At 36.3% G+C, this 24,758-nt stretch overlaps 1 protein-coding gene across 1 annotated transcript in view; it reads right to left on the bottom strand.

Moving 5' to 3' along the window:
* Nucleotides 1-24,758, bottom strand: part of NUP37 (nucleoporin 37) — a gene marked incomplete at both ends in the record, with an annotated part of 62,289 nt that overhangs the window by 34,271 nt on the left and 3,260 nt on the right. Inside the window, 3 exons of the mRNA XM_080704809.1 lie at nt 14,782-14,876; nt 16,626-16,698; nt 20,432-20,556. Of these exons, the coding sequence (XP_080560935.1) occupies nt 14,782-14,876; nt 16,626-16,698; nt 20,432-20,556 (293 nt within the window). The remainder of the gene's footprint in view (nt 1-14,781; nt 14,877-16,625; nt 16,699-20,431; nt 20,557-24,758) is intronic.

Below are 24,758 nucleotides of genomic sequence, written 5' to 3'. Positions count from 1 at the left end.
TAAGTACAGTATACATCTTATCAGGTTAAATTACCTTGGCACAAAACCCAGGAGCTATATGAAATATATATGTATATATTTAAATGTTTATAAAAGAAATTTCAAAGGAAAAACTTTTTTTAGGAGTTAAAACTAGTAAGTGTCAGAATAGCAGAAATGCAGTTTTATTCTTTTCAGTCTAGCTGAAGTGTTAGCCTCCGTCCTCTCTGCAGGTAAAAACTCGGTACATGCATGTAAAAGTTGGTAATCACCATTTCTAATACACCATATTCTCAGTTTCATTCTGAGATGAAAAACTTTTAAGGTGAAGTTTACCTGCTGACTACTAAGAAGCTATTATTCAGCGAATCATTAGGCAGTGGATGAGGGCAGCATAATTCTTCCAGTGAAATAGGGTGAAAATTTTGGCCTAACTTGTACTATAACAAACATCTTTCCCTTCCCAACACTGTAGTCTTAAGTAGAACTCTTAGAGTCAGCTGTAAAATGGAGGGATGAAGAGCCAATCAGATCCAAGATTATGAATTATTCTTACTTGACTTTTATTAGCTTATTGCTAAAAGTACTGCCTCCTTTCAGGCTGAGTGCTAGCACTAAGCTGAACGTTGACTATCCCTAGCATATCATATTTAAATGTGATTGTCTCGTCTAATTAATAAATGGTATCATAAATTTGGTGTTGGTATATGGGGGATATATTAGATATTCTCCAGGCTCTTTTATATTGGTGATTAGTAGAGGTAGATATTCTGCTTGAGAATTCAAAAAGAAATTTCCTGGGTAAGACTGTTCTTTTTGTTTGTTCTCCGTTTTTAGTTGGCACCTCATTGTTTCCTATGGAGTTCACTGTAGAAGGTAATTTCTGCTACCAAATGTTTCTAACACAAAAGAAGGAATGGATGGCATTAAATGAAACATCTGTATCTGTTTGGCCCTCTCTATTGGGTAAAGCAAAATAGACAAACCACAGTCTTTGTAAAAGACATGACTAAATCACATAGATCAGTGTATTGGATAATTAAGTATGAAAGAAAGAACAAAAGCAATACTTAAGAGATGTAGTTAGAAGGACGAGAAGGCACTGTACCATGTCCCTGGGTACAGGAATGGGACCTCCAGTGTTCTTAGAGAAGAAACACATTTTTTTACTGAATTTGTGATAGCAAAATGAAGATTTCCCCTCTCAATTCCAAATAATCACTAAATTACTCATCAGGTTATTATTTAAACAAAATGTAAGCCATGGCATATTCTTTTAGTAAGTGCACACACAATTAGAAAGGAAAGTGAGACAGAAGAATTTATTGCTAAAACATCTGGTTTCAAGCACAAAAGAAGTTCTGAAGTAGGAAGCCTTATAATTGAAAGCCTAAATCCAGGAATTAGACTAATAAATCCTGACAGTGGGTTTGGTGGGTTGGAGTAGTAAATAAACTGTCAGTGGATGGCCCAAGTATGGAGAACTCTGACAGCTAGGCAAAAGCCAGAAGACGGGAGACAACATAAGGAACTTTGTAAAGGGTACTCCAACATGTGTCAATGTTTTAAATATATTCAGAAAATAAAATTGGATTAACTCCTTTTTTTCCCTTTAAATACTCAAGTTCACTGAACAAGCGGTAGTAATAGTTTTTCTTTTGGCAGTACTGGGGATGGAACCTGGGGCATTCTACTTTCAAGCTACACCCCCAGCCCTATTTTTTATTCTTTATTTTGAAACAGAGTCTTGCTGAGTTGCAAAGGGCCTCACTAAGTAGCTGAGGCTGTCTGTGAACTACGATCCTCCTGCCTCAGCCTCCTGAATGCTGGGATTACAAGCACGCACACCATGCCTGGCAGTAATGGTTTTAATGTACTAGCAATATGAATGACAAAAGATATTTTATTGAATCCACAATAAGAACTAAAAGGCAAAATAGAACTAACTGTCCATGCTTAATATTTTATCATTAAATAATTAAAAGCTGTGAGTCAAATAGAAACGGTAATAAAAAGGCTCTGAGTACTGGGAGGGGTGCTAGAGGGAACGTGGAAAGAGCAAACAGTTTCAAACACAGAACTCACCAACAACATTACACACACAAAGTCTTCCCTCACATACCTTCGTGCGACCTCGGGGGTAAAAAAATCATATAAACTTATATATGGTCGCATTATTTTAGTTTCTTGAAATTATAAGCAAATTAACTCTTAGTTAATAATCACAAAGGTGAAACACTGAGGCCGCCCCACAACAGAATTATTAACGTCTCTTTTAACATACACAAAGATTTTTCTTTTTGGTACTGAGGATTGAACCCAGGAGCACTCTACCTCAGAGCTATATACCCAAGCCCCATTTTTTTGTTCTTCAGTGTGAAACAGGGTCTCACTAAGTTGTGGAGGGCCTCACTAAGTATTGAGCTGGCTGCGCACCTGTGATTCTCTTGTCTCAGCTGCCTAAGTACTGGGATTACAAGTCTGTGTCACCATGCCTGGCAAGAAAAATATACATATATATTTTTTGGTGGTACTAGGGATGGAACCCAGGGGCTTTCTATCTCTGGGCTACACTCCCAGACTTATTTTGTATTTTAATTGGAAACAGGTTCTCAGTAAGTTGCTGAGAGCCTCACTAAGTAGCTGAGGCTGGCTTTGAACCTGTGCGATCCTCCTGGCTCAGCTTCCCAAGCGCTGGGATTACAAGTGTGCGCCACCACGCCCGGTAGACAAAGATTTTTGGAGGATGGTAATTCTAAGAAATTTTGTCACATTTAAAAATAAACCTCAAGACTTCCGGGAAGATGGCGACCAAGAAAAGCGGGGCTTAAGAGCCCCGCTAACAAACAATCTCCATCACGACAAAATCAGCGCCTTTCATTGCCAGGAAACACCATCACCAGAGAAACAAAAAAATCACCAGGCTCCAGAGAGAAAGCGGACTGAGAAGAGAGCTCAGAGCCACAGAGGAGATACACGGGCCTCACGCCCGAGGATGCGGCAGCAGTGCCATACTGCCGGCGGCAGTGGCGACTTCACCAGACGGCTAGAGCAAGCCGAGGTGAGCCACTGCGGAACAGCCAGGCGGGATTACTCGCCGCAGGTAAAATCTAAAGCTCCCAGTGGCTGAGCTCAGCACACGCTGCAGGGATTCAGAGTGGAAATCAAAACCAAGAAGAAATACGCCAGCCTCAAGGCCGAGGGCGTAGCAGTGGCACCATATTGCCACCGACGGCAGCAGCAGAGAATTCACCGAATCCAGTACAGCTACATCTGCGTACTCAAGAACAGTGAGTCAAATTGAGGGCCACAGAGGAGAAATCCCAGTACTGTACTCCCAGGGACTTGACCCAGTGGGGGAGGGGCAGTGGCAGAGATATCACACCATAGGAGAACGTGCAACCTGGCACCCCCCACAGTCTAAAGCAGCCTCTATTGACTCTCTAGGTCAGAGACTCTGTGATACAACCCAGTAAAGGAGTAGTGGGGTCTGAGATACTATTGACTCGAGATCCAGAACACCTTAAGTGAAGTCATAGTGACCCAAGGGAAGAACCCAGAGAAGGCACAAACTTCCAAAATCATGGGAAAGAGGAATAATACTGGAGCAATGAAAGCCCACAACCCCACAACATCAGAACCCGATAAAACAGAAAATCAGAGATTTCTAGAAGATCAAATCAGGAAAATAACTGTAGAAATAATAGAGGTGCTTCGAAAAGAACTCAGAGAGAGCCAAAAAGAGATAAAGGATGCAATTAATGAAGTAAAGGCCTCAATTCAAAGCACAAACAACCGATTAGAACACATGGAGAACAGAATCTCGCTCTTAGAAGATGATCATTCCAAAAATGAACTCATAGTTTCTAATCTAGGAAAAAATATCCAACAGCAGGAATCTGATATTGAAGAAATATGGACCCATTTTAAGAGAGCTAACCTAAGAATAATTGGAATAGAGGAGGGAAAAGAAAGTGAAACCAAAGGGATCAACAATCTCTTCAAGGAAGTAATAGCAGAAAATTTTCCAGACATAGAGCAAGAGGTTGATACACAGGTCCAGGAAACTTATAGAACTCCCTTTAGACAGGATCGGAGAAGAGGATCCCCACGCCACATAATTGTCAAAATGACCAATGTGGAAGCCAAGCAGAGAATCTTAAAGGCAACAAAAACAAAGGGCCAAGTGACATTCAGAGGCAAACCAATTAGAATCACTCCAGACTTCCCAAACCAAGTCATGAGAGCCAGAAGGGCTTGGAGTAACATATTCCAAACTCTGAAAGAAAACAACTTCCAGCCAAAAATTTTCTACCCAGAAAAACTTTCTATCAAATTAGATGGAGAAATAAGAAGCTTCCATGACAAACAGAAACTGAAGGAATTTATGTCTTCAAAATCAGTACTAGAGAAAATACTCAAAGAGATTAACTACAAAGAAGAAATAGGTAACACACACCAGAACCAGAGAAACAAGTTTCCATCCAACAGACAATTAAGATTGGTTATCTGTGGAGATTCATTACTTATGTTAGTCTTTTACTTATCTCTAAAGGGTATTGTTTGCCTTTATTGTTTGTTAATTTTTAGGATTTCTAGTTGGAATATTAATAAACCTTCAGATATAGCATTTGGAAATATTTTATCCCATTCTATTAGTAACAGTTAACTCTGTTTACATTGTCTTTGGATATACAATATCTTTTTTATTTTTTAGGGAGTTTGTATACTCTTCTGTTGCCTGTGCCATTGAAATCATATCCAAGAAATCACTGCCAATTTCAATGTTGTGAGGTTTTATGACCCAGATTTTCTACTAAAAGTTTATAGTCTTAAGATTTATATTTAGGTCTTTTATCTATTTTGAGTTAATATTTGTATATGGGATTAGGTAAGGGTCCAATTTTATTCTTTTCCATGTAATTATTATGTTTCAACAATATTTAGTTAAAAGATTATTATTTCCACCACCAAATGTTCGTGGAAACTTTGTCAAAAATAACTTGACAATATAGGGAAGAATTTAGCTCTAGGCTTTTATTTAACTCCAATGGTTTATATATCTGCCTTTAGAATAGTACTACACTGTTTCAATTATTGTAGCTTTATATGGTTTGAAATAAGAAAATATATATCTTCTAGCTTTGTTCTTTTTCAAGATCATTTTGGGTATCTAAAGTCCATATTCCATATTAGGATAGATTTTTTTTTTCTGAAAAATAAATATATAAATATATGATAGTTTCATCTAAAAAAATAGAAAAAAATATTCTCTGGTAAGAAAGAAAGTAAAAAGAAATATTGAAATGTTATCTTTAAGTCATCAAAAGCTTGGTATCAGACAAATGAAACTATTATGTGAGATTATCATTTTTAATTTTGGATAAATTGCTATAATACTAGATGTCAACCACTAAGCCAAGCATGGGAGGGAGGGATGGGGAGAGAGTGGGGTGGGGATCAGGTGGGGGCTGACTGGGCGATGTGTGCATGTATGTCTACAAAAGTTTGTATCCCACTATGATGTATAAATACAGTGTACCAATAAAAAATTTAAAAAAATAAAATAAAATAAAAATAAACCTCAAAATTAAATTCTCAACTGCAAAGAAATGTCATATGGTAGTTTTCAAACAGATCATATATAATGATTTCATCTTAAAGGAATGCAGAAAGGACTTCTCTCCTAACACCAAGTTTACCACAAACACCAGTAATACTACCTAGGAAATATTAGCATTTCATTACACTCAAGGAAATTTTTGAAAGTTACAACTTAAAATTTGACTATATGCTGAGTACTAAAACTATAAATGAGGAAAAAAAGTCCTTATTATGAACATCAATAGCTGTTCAAAGCAAACCTGGAAAGTATTTATGTAAGACTCCCACAATTCACTGATCACCACAAGAGGACCACCCCACAGCTGAATTAGTGATTTGGTAATAGACTCTTAGGCACTGCTTTTGTATTTCATCTACAAGGGCACAGAGAGAGAATAAGGTTTTAGAGTGATGTCAGCAGTATATAATCATGTAAATTTTAGAAAATTTCCTTCACTGCTTTATTGATTTTTATTCTTACCATCTTTCATTATCATTTAACCCAATTAATTAAAAAGGTCTGCAAATGTGATCAACAGATTTTCAGCACAATGTTGGGTGAGTTCTTTTATATACACAGAAACCTTAAATTCTATTCACTGAAGGTAAAGTATTATCAAATTCAACATGAACATTTTATCCTATTCACACAGCTTTCTAGAACTATGCAATAATTGCTCTGGACTCAAAATGTTACAAAGGACTTTAGAAGATGAACATGAAGCCTTATTTTCTGAGTTATTTAACCATAACATTCTAATAAATAATGGATATCATCCTGACTTCCCTGTGTGCTAGAATTACTTAGGCATGGTTTCTTTGCCCTACATGTGCACTCACTGCCTCAGGAGGGATGCAAACTGGCCATCTTCAGAAGGCTCTTGGTCCCTTTTATCTGTTTGCCCTGAGGATGAGTTTTAGGTCTATCACATATTTTGTGATCCCAATTAGGGTAGGAGAGAAAGAGGAACCTTCCACCGTAATTATGGATCTCAAAGACTCTCAAACATACACAAAGAAAGGTTACATGGCAAGAAGTTAGCTAGCATATGGCATACAAAAGGCATTTTTTTTTTTTTTTTTTGGTGGTACTGGGGTTCCTGGAAGCCCTTCTACCTCCGGCCTACACTCCCAGACCTATTTTTATACCTTTTTATTTGGAAACAGGGTCTCTTACGCCAGCGTGGCTGGCTTCGAACCTGCGCGATCCTCCTGTTTCCACCTCCCAAGCGCGGGGATTACCAAGTGTGCGCCACCACGCCTGGCTACAAAAGGCATTTGATAGACATTCTTTTTTCTTTTGTAACCATATACTATTGTATTAGCTCAGTGAATATATATTCTTAGATAATCTATTATTCCCTTATCCAGGGGTTTGGTTATATTTCTAAAACAATCTTATTCTTTATATCTTATATCCTATCCCTTCTTTCGTTGTTTTATAAAATGACCCCAGCCAGAACATGACATCTATAAATATCCTATGTTTTGTAGAATGAATGTCACATTATATACCTCTAATATAATAGTCTTAAGCTTAAATATCCCTGGTATCTAGAATTCAATTTTCCTTTGTCATAAAATTTTATATAATAGTTTAATAGAGTAGTGAAGGTAAGGAGGAGGAGAAAAAGGGCTTATTTCTGACATCCTTTGTAGTTATACTAAGTACTGGGTCTTCTATTTTTTTCTGTATCCTCAAAAGTACTTATTGTTCACTATACTAAATGTATTTAATAAATATTTATTGATCTAACTTGTTCTTACAGAATAGTATTGTTTCTTTCCTCCTCCTCCTCCTCCTCCTCCTCCTCCTCCTCCTCCTCCTCCTCCTCCTCCTCCTTCTCCTCCTCCTCTTCTTCTTCGTACTGAGGATTGAACCAAGGGCGTTCTACCTCTGAGCTACACTCCCATCCCTTTTTATAATTGGGTTTTTACAACAAGGTCTTGCTAGGTTGCTAAGAGTCTCACTACTTGCTGAGGCTGTCCTTGAACCTGCAATCCTCCTTTCTCAGCTTCCCAAATACTGGGATTAGAGGAATGAGTACCTGGCTAGTATTGCTTCTAATATACAAGAACATCTGCTATTTGGCACTGATTAGGAATGAGATGTTCTGTATTACGTGTTGTTGTTTTTTTCTTTTTGCGAGTCTGGGGATGGAACACAGGGGCATTTGACCTCTGAGCTACACCCCCCTTTTTATTCTTTATTTTGAAACAAGGTCTCACTAAGTTACGGAGGGCCTCACTAAGTAGCTGAGGCTGTCCATGAACTACAATCCTCTTGTCTCCGCCTCCCAAATGCTGGGATTACAAGCCTGCGCCACCATGCCCGGCTATAGTGAGTTTTTAAACTAATAGGCTTAACCCATTCAATACATAAACGCCACTTTTACCTTTTGGTGGTAGGAGACAAGCCTTTCTAACTTAATGTGCATTTCTTTATTTCTCAAATATTGTTAACAATTTTAACTTTCTTTTGATGATGTTGAGTCACAATCATGAACATCAGGATTTATATTTCCCTATGCATATGTATATATGAATACAACACACAGAGGTGAACGGCAGTATTTATGTCATCCTGTGTATGTAAACATGCACATACATAATTGTGTGTGATGTTTGGATATGATAGAGATGATGAGGAACCTTAAAGAAATGGTGTAGAAAGCGAGCCTGAATGATTAGCAAGCCCACAATTTATTTATTTATTTTTAATTTATTTTTAATTTTTTTTGGCACTGGGGATAGAACCCAGGGGCATTCTACTTCTGAGCTACACTCCCAGCTCTAATTTTTTATTCTTTATTTTTGAAACGGGGTCTCACTGAGTTGCAAGGGGCCGCACTAAATAGCTGAGGCTGTCTGCAAACCCCGATCCTCCTGTCTCCGCCTCCTGAATGCTGGGATGACAAGTGTGTGTCACCACGCCCAGACGTAATCCACAATTTATTTGTGAACTTCCTTTATTGAACACATCTGTCAAATGCTTTTTTTTCCTTTGGTAACAGCATCTTTTTTTTTAAAATAAAGATTCCATGACAGATATATAATCGTTCTTTTACCCAGATTCATGAGTTTATAGCCTTTTGTGTAAACCATTCAGAACAGTGTCATAAAAATCATGAATCAGTACTTCTCAACTAGGGGTGGTTCCAATACCTCGGTGGTATTTTTGATTGTCCTAATGGTTGGGTATCATAGGCATTCAGTAGATGAGAATCAGCAATATTAATCATTTGATATGACTTTGTTTTTGTATCTTTTGTGGCTCTGGGATTGAATCCAGGGGCTAGAACTCTGAAGTATACCCCCAGCCTCATTTTATTTTCTCCTTTGAAACAGGGTCTTGCTAAGTTGCTGAGGATAACTGCAAACCTGCAATTCTTTTATCTCAGCCTCCCAAGTATTAGGATTATAAGCATGTGCACCATACCTTGTTTTTAAATGACTTTTGAATAGCTTGCTAAGTTACTGGTGCTGGCCTTGCACTTGAAACCCTCCTGCTTTCAGCTTCCCAAGTATTAGAATTACAGGCCGTACCTTGTTAAAGGAGGCCAGCATTTAGAAAGAAAAGGTACATTTTCTGCAACATTTGCTAATACTTCATTCCACAGCACAGCAGTGAATTATGTTGGTATTCCATATCTACAAACTGGCTGATTTACAAGAACACCATCTTTATTTTCAACTCGACATGCTATAGTTTGTCTTGCCATATTATTCCTATTTTGATTACCATTGCTTCTCTTTCTCTTATCCTATTCAATCTGTTCTATTACTATTAAGGTAAGCTTATTTTAACACTGTAGTTTGCTGAGGGATATGACTCTATAGAACTCCAGATGGCACTATTTACACTGTACTCTATGCCAACAAAAGCTTTGTGTTGCTCAGTACCTTTTCTTCTTATTTTCTGATATCCCATTTTATCTTTTATAGAGAGGAACAAAGACCATGTTAGTCTGTCTTCATATATAGTTTTATCTGAGCATTGTTATTCCATAAAATTAGTTTCTGATTTTATAGAAACGTATAATACAATTAAGGTATTTTATTTTTTGTAATTATATATTTTGATAGGCAAAATTATTTATGAGTTTCATTTGTGGATGCATAGTAGAAGTTATTCAGTGTTAACAAAGATGGTACTGGGAATGATAAACAATGGCTGAGTTTAAATGAGAACACAATTTTCTTATATATCTGCATGTATTATAGATCAGTAAAACTCGGTGATGCTGAGGAACCCATCATCACCTGCCACAATATCCCATGTTATGAGTAGCAACATCACTCGTAGTGTGAGTAAACCTACTCAGGGAATAGGTTGTCTTAAAATGATGTTCCTAAGGTCACAAATCTGCTAGTTGACATTTCTCTTTTAGAAATGTAAAAGTCAAACATCACAAAATATACATAGATCAAAATATAGAAGTTATTTTAAAATTTACTTTTAAAATAGGCACTGGATTAGAAACATATTCCTTCTGTTCTTTATAGTATATGATGTTAAGAAACTGTATTACAGGAAAGTTCCTATGATAAAGGCTCTTGTTATAAATATGTGATAATATATTCTCTTGCACAGGCTGTAATATTTTACATACTGAAGTATAGCAATTTGAAAATTGTGATACAGTTATAAAGTGAACTTTTAAGAAATATACAATTCAGTGCCACTTAGTGCACTCACATTTGCAATGTTATATCATCATCACCACTACTTAGTTTCAGAACACTCGCACCATTCCCCCCAAAACCCATATATTCATTAATCAGTTATTCTCTTTTTCACCTAGCTCTTAGTAACCACAAATCTGCTTTATGTCTCCATGGATTTGCTTACTCTGGAGGTTTTATATAATCACATAATATGTTGCCTTTTGCTCTGGCTTCTTTCAGGTAATAACATTTTTCAAGGTTCATTTGTGTCGAGGTATGTATAAGTACTTCATTAATTTTTTTTTTTTTTTTTTTGGTGGTACTGGGGTTTCTGGAAGCCCTTCTACCTCAAGTCTACACTCCCAGACCTATTTTTATATTTTTATTTGGAAACAGGGTCTCCTAAACCAGCATGGCTAGCTTCGAACCTGCGCGATCCTCCTGTCTCAGCCTCCCAAGCGCAGGAATTACAAGCGTGCGGCACCACACCCGGCCTACTTCATTACTTTTTATGTTTAAAGAATGATTATTACTACTACTATTATAGTTATTTTAATTTTGTGTGGTACTGGGGGTGAAAGCCAGTGGCCTTCTACCTCTGGGCTATGCCCCCAAATATATTTTATTTTTTATTTGGAATCAGGGTTTCTCTAAGTTGCTCAGAGCCTAAGTTGCTGAGGCTGGCTTTGAGCCTGCGATCCTCCAGTCTCAGCATCCCAAGTACTGGGGTGTGCCACCATGCTTGGCTCCTTTGTCTAATTCTTTTAGGTATGTACCTAGGAGTGGAACTTTGTGGACACACGGTATCTCTATACTTAACTTTCTGAGGAACCGCCAAACTATTCTCCATTGTGGTTACACCATTTTATATTATTACCAGCCAACTATGAGGGTTACCATTTCTTTCTTGACATTCTCATAAACATTTGTTAGTTTTTCATCTTAATGAATGTCATTCAGTAAGTGGTGTCTCATCATGGTTTTGATTTGCATTTCCCTAATAATCAATATGATTCTGTATCTTATCATGTACTGGTTGGTTATTTACATGTCCTTTTTGTGGAATTATCTATTCAAGTTCTTATTTTATTTTTATTTTTTGCAGTACTGCCCAGGAGCATTCTACCTTAGAGCTATACCCTCAGCCCTATTTTTTATTCTTTATTTTGAAACAGGGTCTCACTAAGTTGCTGAGAGCCTCACTAAGTAGCTGAGGCTGGCTGTGAACCTGCGATCCTCCTGTCTCAGCCTCCCAAGCGCTGGGATTACAAGTGTGCGCCACCACGCCCGGCTCTCTTTTTCTTACTGTTTGTTTTGTCATCAAATTATAATAGTTCTTCATAGATTCTGGACATAACTCTTATTAGTTATATGATTTGCCAGTATTTTCTCCCATTTTGTAAGTTGTCTTTTCATTTTCCTTTGATGACCCAAAGTTTTTATTTTTGATGAAGCTGAATTTATCCTATCCATTTTTTCCTGTTATGGGTGCTTCTAGTGTCATTTAAGAAACTACTGTCAAATCCAAGGTCATGAAGATTTGTCTTGATGCTTTCTAGTTTAAGCTACAATTTGTTGAGGACTTTTTCTCATGTGTATATACATATATATTTTACAAATCTATACATTATATATATTTTATACTCATTGGTGCACATCATAATGCAGTTCACAGTGCTACTGACATCAGTGTACACGCCCCTGCTCCCTTCCCCACACAGCATGTTGAGACTGGCTTTGGTACTGTCACATGTGAACGCAATTGTCAGTGGAAGTGCTTCCTTCACTGATTCCACCTGAATGTTTATTTGTAAGGAATACTGGTCTGTAGTTTCCTTTTCCTTAGTATGGCTTCGGTATTACAGTGATACTGGACCCATAGAAAAAGGGAAAGTTTTCCCTCCTTAGTATGATTTCAATTTTTCTAAATTTATTAATATTTGTTTTGAGGCCTAAGGTATGATTTATTCTAGAGAAAAGTTCTAAGTGCACTTGAGAAGAACATGTGTTGAGACGTTGGAAGAGCTTGGAGCATTTTATGTATGTCTGTTATGTTTAGTTTTTTTTTTTTTTTGGTGGTACTGGGGTTCCTGGAAGCCCTTCTACCTCTGGGCTACACTCCCAGACCTATTTTTTTTAATATTTTTATTTGGAAACAGAGTCTCTTAAGCCAGCGAGGCTGGCTTTGAACCAGCGCGATACTCCTGTCTCTGCCTCCCAAGCGCAGGGATTACAAGTGTGCACCACCATGCCCAGTCTATGTTTAGTTGTTTTATAATGTTGTTTAAGTTCTCTATTTCTCTATTGAACTTCTATCTAGATTTATCTTTTTTTTTTTTGTGGTACTGGGGATGAAACCCAGGGGCATTTGAACTCTGAGCTACACCCTTGCCCTATTTTTTATTCTTTGTTTTGGAACAGGGGCTCACTAAGTTGCAGAGGGCCTCACTAAGTAGCTGAGGCTGTCTGTGAACCGTGATCCTTCAGTCTCAGCCTCCCGAATGCTGGGATTACTAGCGTGCGCCATCACGCCCGGCTAGATTTGTCATTTTTTTTTTTTTTAAAGCATGGCTATCACCTGCATATATAAAACTACTCCCAAGATGACAAAGGTTTTAACTAAGATCAGACAAGGATTTCACTAATGTGCCTTTCCAATAACATGTAGACTCAAAGAACGGTTGGCATCACTTTCGTACAGCGATCGCATCTGGGATGCATATGCCTCCTCTATACAAACGGCATAGCGCCTATTTGCTGGTGTTTGCATTTGTAGCTTGGTCATTCTATCTTCCAAGTTGACAAAGATGGCCGTACTAATGCATAATGCATTAAATGCATTTCTATTGTAGTGTGTCCCCTTAGAATTATTTCTTTCCTTTATTGCTAAAAGAGTGTAAAATATTATTCTTTACTTTAAACTTGCTTTATATATTTACATCTTCTGTTGGTTGCTTTTTTTTAAAAAAAAATTCTATCTATATCGCTTAGTTTTAATAGCTAATCTGAGTATCTACTGAGCAGTAACACCATCAGCCAGACTAGCAAAATGGGACAACCAGGGGCAGTGCAATGAGTATTTCAAAAAGTCAAATTTATTTAAAGGACTTTTTATGAAGGTAGGTTCTTGGTTTTTAATAGAAGGCAAGAGACTTTTAAAATTCTTTCTATGTGATAAAACCATCCTGTGTCAAACCCTAGAACTTTTGAAGAATTTTACTAGTCTACAAAAACCCCTCAAAGTTTACTGTAAGAGAAACAAAACAGAACAAAACAAAAAACTGAGTGCTCCTAAGTAGACCACTGAGTGCTCCTAAGTAGACCACTGAGTGCCCCTAAGTCTCCCTGGCTGTTGCTCACCATTCACAGGCTATTCCTTGGCTTGCAAAGACACCCCTTTCCTTCCTTTTCATTATTCCTAATGCTTGTGACTAGAAAAGCCATGTTTTAGAGAATCGAAATGCCAATATTTATTCCTAGTGACGTAGTACCTTGGAGACGAGCTATTTACTTTTTAGGTCTTCATATAAACTTAGTTTTGTAAATGCTTAAGGCTGTGAAATCTTAACGTCATATAAATCTTTCATGTTTCTGATATGAATATTTTAACAGGCACGACATAAATAATAATGGCCTATAATTCTGCAACTTTAAAAAGATGAGCTATATAAAGATCAAAAACTTAAAAAATAGGTGGCACCTTCACTTCCAACGTGCAGTGATGCATATTTAATATTACAGGTATGTATGCAAGTGTTAATAAGCACTAATGGTTCTGACGTGGTTTTATCAAACATTAAACCTACACAGGACAGCAGAGCTGTGTTTTTCTTCACTCACGGTATTATTAAAGACGACGAAGCACTGACTCTCCCCTACGGATGGATGCTCTCACCTCTCCTGACTCCTTAGCTCATTTCCGCCTCCCGCTCCTGTCCTTCACCTTCTTCTTAACTTGTGATTTTCTCCAGCTTTAGGCACTATTAAAATGTTATAGCTACCTCATCTGTTCTAAACTAGGAGGCAGGGTGGAAGAACACGATACTAAAACGTATCTCCTGAAAACTGTATATAGAGACCTTTCGATTTGTCAAAACACTAAATTTTTCATGAGTCTTATGTAGCAAATGAGATTAGTTCATTACCATACACTAACTTATATAGGATCGGTGACATACTAAGATAAAAAAGCAATGTGAAGCATTTTGAAAGGCAATGGCCTTTCATTATCTTATGGATTTTGCCTAATACCGAAGAATTTGGTCTAAACTATATTTAGGCTTTACAAAAGTACACATTTAAAATAAGAAGGAAAGAGACACCCATGAATCAGCAAGAAAAATATCTGTTAACTGGGATGAGAACTTCCCTGATTTTTAAACTCACGTTTGTACCATACCTATAATTCAAATGAAGTATGTTTCCTTTACATTTCTTGGAGCTTATATAAAAGTTGTTCTCATTTTGAAATGTAATTCTCGTCGAAATAAAATGAAAATAAAAAATGTGGTTGTTACATTAGCAACATACCTGCAGGTATGATCATCACTCACACTTGCAATTTCTCGGCCTTCTTTGGGGTCAAATGCCAAACCATTAATGAAATCTGAATGGCCCTCTAAAACCTGTCAGGGAAAACATTAATCAAAAACAGGAAAACAACCTATAATATTTATACCTAATATTTTTACTTTTCTGCCCCCAAAACTTTTACTGCATGCTTCTTTTTTTCTATAAATATTTCTTAAGCAATCTTCTATTTTTAGAGCATGATTTATACACCCAACCCACTTTTTGGGGAAGGTTTATCTTGGAAAGAAGTTGATCACTCAACATACTGCTATTAGCTTAGTCTTTCTTTTAGCATGCATTTCTTACAAAAACACACATTAAAAAAAAAAAAAAAACAACTGCACCTGTCCTCATATCACCTCCTTTCTCATTTATTACATAAAGCTTAAGTAAAAATTAAGTCTAGGAAAACTTTTCAGGGTAATTTTTTAGAGATAGAGCCTCTCTCTGAATCTGTATCTGTACTTCGTATCTGCTGCTTTACACACTTAATAAGTACACATAGCATGAACTTCATCTTCTAACGACTCTCTTTTCTTGCTCAGCGTGACTGCCAGCTCCCGAGACAGCTGGTATCACAAGCCCATAGTCACAGTCCACACAGAAATATCCTGTGGCTACAGAAGGGACAAAAAGAAGTTGCAGGGTAGAGGACTTTGCCAGCTGGCAAGGCTCAATTCGTCAAAATCTTTATAGTTTAATAGGCCTGCCAGGTATTTCAATATCTTAATGGAGATCTTTTTTTTCTCCCCCAAACTTGAATATGATCTGAGTTCTAAGGTTAACAAAGTGGTTTTATATGGTACTGCTCATTATGTAGAAATGTATCTTTATGTGCGGGGGCAGGGAGAATGTGGTTCAACATTTCTGTACACCATTAGCAAATCAGATTCTCCAAATAATTCTCCAAAGCTTCTGCTATGGTCTATAAGACAAATTAAACTAACATGAAATGTTTAATGTTTATTGTAATGAATATATTAACTTTCAGTAGGTAAAAATTTTATGTGCCAGTTAGATGCTTGGTTATTCATGCATCACTTTAGAGTAATAATATAGTAAGCATATGGTATATAGCTTATAGCTTAATTTTTACTACTTTAAGTGACTGTAAAGGTTTATAGCTTGTCTTTGCTTTACAGTTTTAATTTACTAGAAAGTCAAGACTACAATACCATTCTTATAAGAAAATGTGATAACAATTCAGCCCAATTTGATAGCTATTATATTGCAGAAAACATCTACAGGGTTAATTATGTATGAAGTATTCTGCTTTATATGAATTAGCTTATCACTGCTCATTATCATGAGGCAGATGCTATGATTTCATACTTATTTTTGAGACTGGAATTAGAGCACATAGAAATCAGGTTATTTGACGAAGGTCACACCATTACTAAACTATAGAACTGGTCTTTAAACATGGGGCCTGGCTCCTGAGTCTGTACTCTTACACAATTTGTAACTCTTCCTGTGCTATGTTGTAATAATTGTTTGTTCAAATCTTACTCCATGTATATTCATGTCTATTTTAGTCTTATTATACCCAACTGTGAATTTCTAACTCTTTTATTTACTATTCTTACCTAATATTTTATTAATAAGTGATATTAGATTTATAATCTGCAGTCATTACTAAGAATTTAGATAGTGTAGTATACAATAGGAAAAATAAGACCCTAAACTATAAACTTTACAGATGGTCATAAATGTCATTTCAAATTGAGATAAATATAATAAAAAAGCAAAAAAATATTTTTAAAGTAAACTCTAAATATTTATGAATCATATTTGCAACATACCTTATATTCATTTTTATCTTGAAGATCTGAAGTGAATAACCTAATTTTCATATCAGCAGCTGAGGTACAAAATCTAGAAGCAAAAAAACAAAACAAATCAATTTTTTACCTTCTGTAAGTAAAAGTCCTCCCGCCCACCAAACCTTCCTTTATGTCACCAAAATGTTTTTTATCACAATTCATAACCATGCTGTTTTTGTGGGAGAAAGGAGAGAATGTTGTAGTTCTGTTGTAAAAAAATATTACACAGCCATTCTAAAAAGTAGGAGGCAAATTCAGGCAAGGTGGTACACAACTATAATTCTAGTATTTGGGAGGCTGAGCTAGAAGGATCCCAGGTTTGTTTGGTTTTTTTTTTTTGCAGTAGTGGGGATGGAACCCAGGGGAATTCTACCTCCGAGCTACACCCCCAGCCTGATTTTTTATTCTTTTATTTTGAAACAGGGTCTGAGTTGCAAAGGGCCTCATTAAGTAGTAGGTGATCCTTCTGTCTCAGCCTCCCGAGTGCTAGGATTACAAGCATGAGCCACCAAGCCCGGCTTCAAGGATCACAGGTTTGAGGTCAGTTATGCAGTAACTTAGTGAGACCCTGTTTCAAAGTAAAAAATAAAAAATAGGGCTGGGGGTGTAGCTCGGAGATAGAATGCCTCTAGGGGTTCAATCCCCAGTACTGCCAAAAAATAAAATAAAATAAAAAATAAAATAAAATAGGATGAATGGTAGCTGAGAGGTAGAATGCCATTATGTTGAATCCCCATCACACACACACACACACACACACACACACACACACACACACACCTAAAAATGTAGGAAGCAAATTAAATATTTTATTTTAAAGACTCATAAAATGTTAATACATTCTGGATTTTTCTCTTCAGTTATAAAGCAGTACATGAATGCCTAACGCTGCTGCACTTTTCTCTGAATTTCTGCTACTTTAGGGATCTTTAAATCATCTCTTATTTAAACGAGAAACTCAGAGAATTAAAGTAAAGTGAACAATTTATTTTCTAGCCACTATGAAAGGCAAGCAAGGAGGATGAAAAGAGTAGAAAAGCAAACAGAGGGTGAGAGAGAGAGAATAAAACTTAAGGTAATCACATGCTAAAGATAAATCACCAGGAAGAACATCTTTATAAATGAAAAGATAAAACTTAGTGATAGTGAGAGATGGCAAATTATACCTTCATGCAGGCATGGAGAAAATACTATTGATTTGGAATAGTATGAAAAAATACAAAGTAAAAAAGTATATAGAAAATTTAATTATAACTATATATAAAAATGAAAAGGGTACTGGATGCAAAAGTAGATTCTTTTTCTATTTATAGTCCTATATTTTCTAAATTCTCTATATAAAGAATGTATTATTCTTATAGTAAAAATAAATATGTTATTTGAAAACAAAATTAAGTTGCCAGTTTGCTTTGAAAACACTGTTTTTGTTGTTGTTGTTTGTTTTGTTTTGTGGGGATCCTGAGGGTTGAATCAGGGCCTTGTGCATGCAAAGCAAGTATTCTACCATTGGGCTATACCCCAGTCCCAAAATATTGTCTTTAAAACTAATGGTTGGTTAATGTTTCTGAATTTATGTCTTATATTTGTCTAGTTTCATAAATAGTTTGAAACATCTTACAAAAAAATGAAACAAGAAAGAGAACTCCAAAAGATGGATTATAGCAAATTCATTAAAAAGACCACGGGAAAATAAGCACTGGGCAACGAGGGGAGAGTAAAGGACAGAACAGCAAAATAGCTCGGTTGGAGGGAGCATCACTAAACTTCATTCAAAACTGGGGCACAAGATGGTTTCCAGCACCTTCGGAACCTGTTAAAGAAAGTAAAGAGACTTCTTTTTGTTTAGGTCCTAATGCTGTGAACACTTCTTTTTAATAAAAAGAAAAATAAATAGTCACTAGATGTGGGTACTGACGTATGTATGTTGACAAGAGGTATATATAGATTATTCAAAATGAAAGTAGCTAAAACCTGTAAAAGCATTTAGGAAAAAAACCCAAAACCCACACATCCTCACAACCCTGTTGAAGACTTCTTATAGAAGAAACAAGCTCACATAAAAGTGCTCAGCATTATCAGACACAGGGGATACGTCAGTACGGTACCAACTAGAATGGCTAAAATTAAGAGAGATTAGTAATAACAGATGTTCAAGAATAGGTAGGTACACTGAATATCCTTATATTACTGGTGGGAATATAAAATACCATAACAAGTTGAGAAACTGGCACTTTTCTTTTTCTTACTGAATGCTGGCAATCAAACCCAGGGCTCCACACATGCCAGGCAAGCACTCTCCACTGAGATGCATCCCCAGCCCCAGAGTCGGCACTGTCTTAATGTTAAGCACATATCTACACAGTGACTTAGCAATGTGATGCCCAAGAGAAATGAAACCATATATTCACCAAAAGCTGGATAAAGGGATTCTCACGCCAGCTTTAGTCCTCTGAGCTAAAAACTGGACCTTGTCTTGTTACTCACTTGCAGAAAAATGGATAAATAAGCTGTGGTATAGTCATACAATGTAATAAGATATATCGTATAATTCTTTTTTTCAAAAAAAAAAAAAGGGCAGTGTTACACATGACAACACACTTAAATCTCAAAACATTAGGCTGGACACATACACATACAAGTGTTTTGTATGATTCCATTTATATGACATTTTATAATGGGAAAAATATGTCACAGAAATCAGATTAATGGTTGCTTCTGCTCTGGCAGGAAGTGGGATTCAGAAATTAATGTGGAAGGAATATGCAGAAATTTTCTGTGGTCATAGGTTGTATATTAATGGGGTATGGGCTATAAAAGTGTATACATTTATCAAAAGTAATCAAACCGTAAAAGAGATGAGAATGTCACTGCATATAAGTTGTACCTTAATTTTATTTTTTTGATGGTACTGGGGTTCCTGGAAACCCTTCTAACTCCGGCTACACTCCCAGACCTGTTTTTTTTTTTTAATATTTTTTATTTAGAAACAGTCTTTTAAGCCAGTGCAGCTGGCTTCGAACCTGCGTGATCCTCCTGTCTCTGCCTCCCAAGTGCGGGTATTACAAGTGTGCGCCACCACGCCCGGCAAGTTGTACCTTAATTTAAAAACTTGAGTTAGCTAAAAAATAGGTGACTTATGGTTACTATAAGATATATTTTTTACATTTGATATTTTTTGTAGGAAACAAGATTGGAGGTTTGTAATAAACTTTAAATGACTCAACATATTATGATTACCCTTGTAAGGAAAGCCTCAGTAAGCATTAAGAATTTTTTCAAAAATTAATCATATTTTTAAATGCTTTCACAAAGACTGAATCCTAAGGACTAGAACTAAAGATTTATGCACTGTCAAGCAGGAAAACGTGTTGTTGGCCTATGTTTGAGGCAGGAAGACTCATTACTGTCTAAAATCACAGTTGGTTTTTAATAGTCATACTCTCAGTAATTAAGGCAGTAAAATAAGTGAAGAATCTGTGAAGACTTGAAATGGTTCAGATGAATCTCAGGTAAAGAACTTTATATTTTGGACCAAACACATGGTCAAAGCATCACTGCCAAGCTTGCACAGTTAAATCACAAATAACGATTATAATATTAAAATTATAATAATCTTAAAATTATTTATTAATAAAACTATTAAAATAATCTTTAAATTATTAATTAGTAAATACAAAATATCTAATTATCTCAGGTTGTATAAAATGGGCATGAAGGAAATAAGTCTCAAGATTGCTTAAGAATCAAACATTAATAACTATTGCAGTTGGAACTTTTAAACTTACTTGATTACTGTAGGCAGTGAGTCAAGTCTAGTTTCCGGGCTCCAAGCTATACCATCAACCCTGACTCCATGGTGAAATGTTCGAAGTGTTTTATACTGAATTCCTTCAATGTCGGCTTCTTCCTCCTAACCATACATAGTAAATGTTGTATTAAGCTATGAGGACAAACAATATAGTAAACTGAATTTCGTTATAATGAAGAATTTATCAGGAGATCATGTATATGCTTTTGGATATTGAGATTTCACAAGTTCAGAGAAAAGAAAATCCAATGTTGTTTTAGCCTCACAAAATAAATCTCTAAGACAACTAAAATCAAACAGACATTTTACTTCTAATAGTAAACACATTTCATAGCAAAATCATTAAAATTGAAAGCTTTCAATATCAGAATATTCTACATAAATGAAAACATGGATTGTCAACTGATGATATGCAACTCAGTGAGACCCTGTTTCAAAATAAAGAATAAAAAATAGGGCTGGGGGTGTAGCTCAGAGGTAGAATACCCCTGGGTTCCACCCCCAGTATCGGAAAAAAAAAAAAAGCCAATTTTACAATGAACAATAAATCCAGGCAGCCAAAATAAAAACAAATCCATGGCTATAAATTATGTAGTAAAATTTTAGAAAATACACACACACACACACACACACACACACACACACCCCTATGTTAGTAATTGAAACTCAAAAGAAAAGTCTTATAACAAGAGTATTAGGCCAGCAAATGATTTCTCTGCAGAAATAATAGGAGGAAGACTTGGAACTAATACCTTCAAACTGCTGAAAGTAACTGAAACTATAGACAAATCTGATTTGTAAGAAGGAGGCTGTATTAGATATATTTTCAGAAAAATAAAAGCCACAAGTTTGTGCCAATAAAGTTTCACTAAAGAATCTCCTACGGCAGGGTCTTGTGTACAATCTGTCCCATGGCCTGCTTTTGCATGCTTCGGGAGCCAAACACCATTTTTACATTTTTAAGAACTAATTAAAAAAATACAAACAAAAAACCAGAGAGTAACACGCAGCATCATTCTTACATGCTTGACAAAGCACAAAATATTATCTAGCCTTTAAGAGATACAGTTTGCCAACTCCTGTAGTAAAGAATGTGCTTCTGGGTGAAGAAAAGTGATCCCAGGAGGACTGAGATGTGAGAGCAATGATTGACAATACAAAGATGAATGGTGGGTGCATACAAACAAATGCAGAAAAATGAGAGGAAGAAAACAAAGTCTGGTGTGGTGGTAAGTTTAAATGTTAAAGGACATTATCATCTTCATGAAGAAGGAAAGATATTAATTTTGATTTTGTGTAATTACATATGGATGCTCAAATGTCTTTGGGAACTATTAAAACAGAGAAAGAACGTTAAAACTTCCAAACAAAGAGCCCCAAACCCAAAAGGGATGAGTATAAAACTGTAAGCAGCAAACATATATACTGGCAATGTTTCAGTACTAGAAAACTAGAAGTATCCCAAATATACAAAAGAGTAATGGCTAAATAAAGAAATTGTGGTAGAGTTACACTGTACCATACACTGGTAAAAATAAATGAACTGTAACATGGAAGAATCTAACAAACATGCTGAGCTACAGCAACAATGAACAGAAGAACTTAACACAGAATAATATCGATACAAAATTTAAAACATGAAAAGTAACATATTTGGCTTGAAATACCTACACATAATGACAATGTTAGGATAAAAAAAATCACCAAAAGAAAACTTCAGACATGGTTACATCTTGAGGGTGGGACAGAAAGACAGTAGGGAATGATATCCAGGGGTCTTCAAAAGAACTGATAATATCCCATTTCTTAGGCTAGTTATTATTTTATTATTTTTTATAACTTACACATATAATACATATATTAGTTTTTTTTTTTTTTTTGGTACTGGGGGTGGAACCCAGAGGCTTTCTACTTCCAGGCTATACTCCTAGACCTATTTTATATTTTTATTTGGAAACAGGGTCTCACCAAGTTGCTGAGAGCCTCACTAAGTAGCTGAGGCTGGTTTCGAACCTGTGCGATCCCCCTGTCTCAGCCTCTCAAGCGCAGGGATTATAAGCGTGCGCCAACATGCCCGGCTATAATACAAATATTACAACATATAAGCTGGGCATGGTGGTACATGATTATAATTCTAGTACTTAGCAGGCTGAGATAGGAGGATTGAGGGTTCCCAGCCAGTCTCAGCAATTTAGCAGGGCTCTCTGAACTTAGTGAGAGCCTGTTTCAAAAATAAAAACATACATACATTTTGAGCATAAAACAGCACAATTAAAAAAGTCATTGTTTTGTTATTTAGACCAATATTTGAACTGTTTCTAAAGACTAAAGCAAACATTCTTCACAACAAATATGCTAAAGAAATGTTCTGTATTATAGTTATTTGTGTTTGTGTGTGTGTGTGTGTGAGAGAGGGAGGGAGGGAGGAAGAGAGGGAGGGAGGGGGAGAGAGAGACTGCAGATTGAACGATAGGGGTGTTCTACCTCTGAGCTACACCCTCAGCCTTATTTTTTTATTTTTGGTACTGGGGTTGCTGGAAACCCTTCTACCTCCGGGTCACACTCCCAAACCTATTTTTATATTTTTATTTGGAAACAGGGTCTCTTAAGCCAGCATGGCTGGCTTTGAACTTGCGTGATCCTCCTGTCTCCGCCTCCCAAGTGCGGGGATTACAAGCGTGCGCCACCACGTCCAGCCCAGCCTTATTTTATTTTGAAAAAGGGTTTAACCACGTTTCTGTAGGTCTTGCTAGTTGCTAAAGCTAGTCTTGAACCTGTGATTCCCCTGTCTCAGCCTCACAAGTACTAGTATTATAATTATTTTTATAAAAGCTATGGGATCATAAAACATTATCAGGAAAAGTGTCTAGAGCATGTAACGCTTGATCTATAATAGAATGCATGTCTCTATAGATTCGCTTCAACCTGAATTTAAATATACTGTTTCATGTGTTCACTAATGAGATCTAAGTGGATGTGTTGATTTTTCCCAGGATAGCCTTTGGGACCTTAGCAAAGTTGTGTCATAGACAGACTACATGTATCTTTCTCTATATAAATCAGAAAACCTCTAAAAATAACCTTAAATTTCAGATGAATTAGTTTTTTTTTCTATAAATCAAAGAAGGAAATAAAAATACATCTATCAAAAAATACTGCCAAATTTTATTATTTCATAATTTGTGTAACAGCTCTAGAGCCAGATATACCAGGCAGCAACCACTAAGCAATTTCAAAATAAGTTTAGGACCCTAATCATAATTCACTTCATAGTTTGGGTTCTATCCATTCTTACACACACACACACACACACACACACACACACACACACACAGAGTTAAGAAATAATTCTTCTAAAATAAAGTCTTATTTTTCTTTTACATCAAAACAATCTTTTTCTACTCTAACAACAATTGCAAAAATTAGGCTATTTGTTACTCAACCTATGTATGGAATTACTGGGTGGTCATGGGGATAATGAAATCCTAGGGACTATATAGCCTGAGCCTTATGAATTACCAGCAAAACTCTCCCCACCCCCAGCCGAGCAGCACTGTCTGTCATTAAGCCAAAAAAGGGGCAGAGTATGTGTGTGGTAAAGGCAGAGATGAAAGATATTTTAGGTTCAGTTTGAGTGTAGGTGGTAGATAGGCAGGAAATTAAGACTTTGGAAAACTTGCTATAGAGGCATGCCTATATAAGGCTATAGCAATTTGAGTTTGGGGCACAGCCAGGTTGATGGAAAGGCTAGTCTAAGTGTCTGAAACTAGTAGGCTCTTGCACTACACCCATTTAAGGCCAAATATAAGATTTCTACTAAATAATAGTGTAATGTTTATCCAGTCCAATTCTTTTAATTCTTCAATCTCTAGTAGAACATCTGAATAAACAGTTTGTTCAACCTTCTCTGTTCAACCTTCTCTGAACACTTCCAGTGTGAGGGAAGTAACTACTTTTTCCTGGAATTTCCTCAGTTGGGAGGTAGTGCTAATTATTAGAAGAGTTCTTGCATTAAGCCATAGATAATGTCGACTAGGTGAACATATTCAAAGAAGCAGATTTAGCTTCGGTCTTAAAACGTTACATACAACTGCAAACAAATGTATACTGGGTAAAAGAGTATGTCCTTACAATTAATTTCACCTGTTTTTAAATTTTTATGTGGCTACATTAAAATTCATATTTATGGCTTATATTTCTACTGGACGGCAATGAATTCGCTCCCTTTGTCAGTTTAATCACTGCATTGACTCATTGTGAACGCAAGGCAGCTAAAAACATTAAGTCACAATTATCCCTTGCAG

The sequence above is a fragment of the Muscardinus avellanarius genome, assembly GCF_963383645.1.
Source record: "Muscardinus avellanarius genome assembly, chromosome: 11".
NCBI classification, from domain to species: domain Eukaryota; kingdom Metazoa; phylum Chordata; class Mammalia; order Rodentia; family Gliridae; genus Muscardinus; species Muscardinus avellanarius.
The sequence above is the reverse complement of the archived record's forward strand: the minus strand, read 5'-3'. Positions and strand labels throughout refer to the sequence as shown.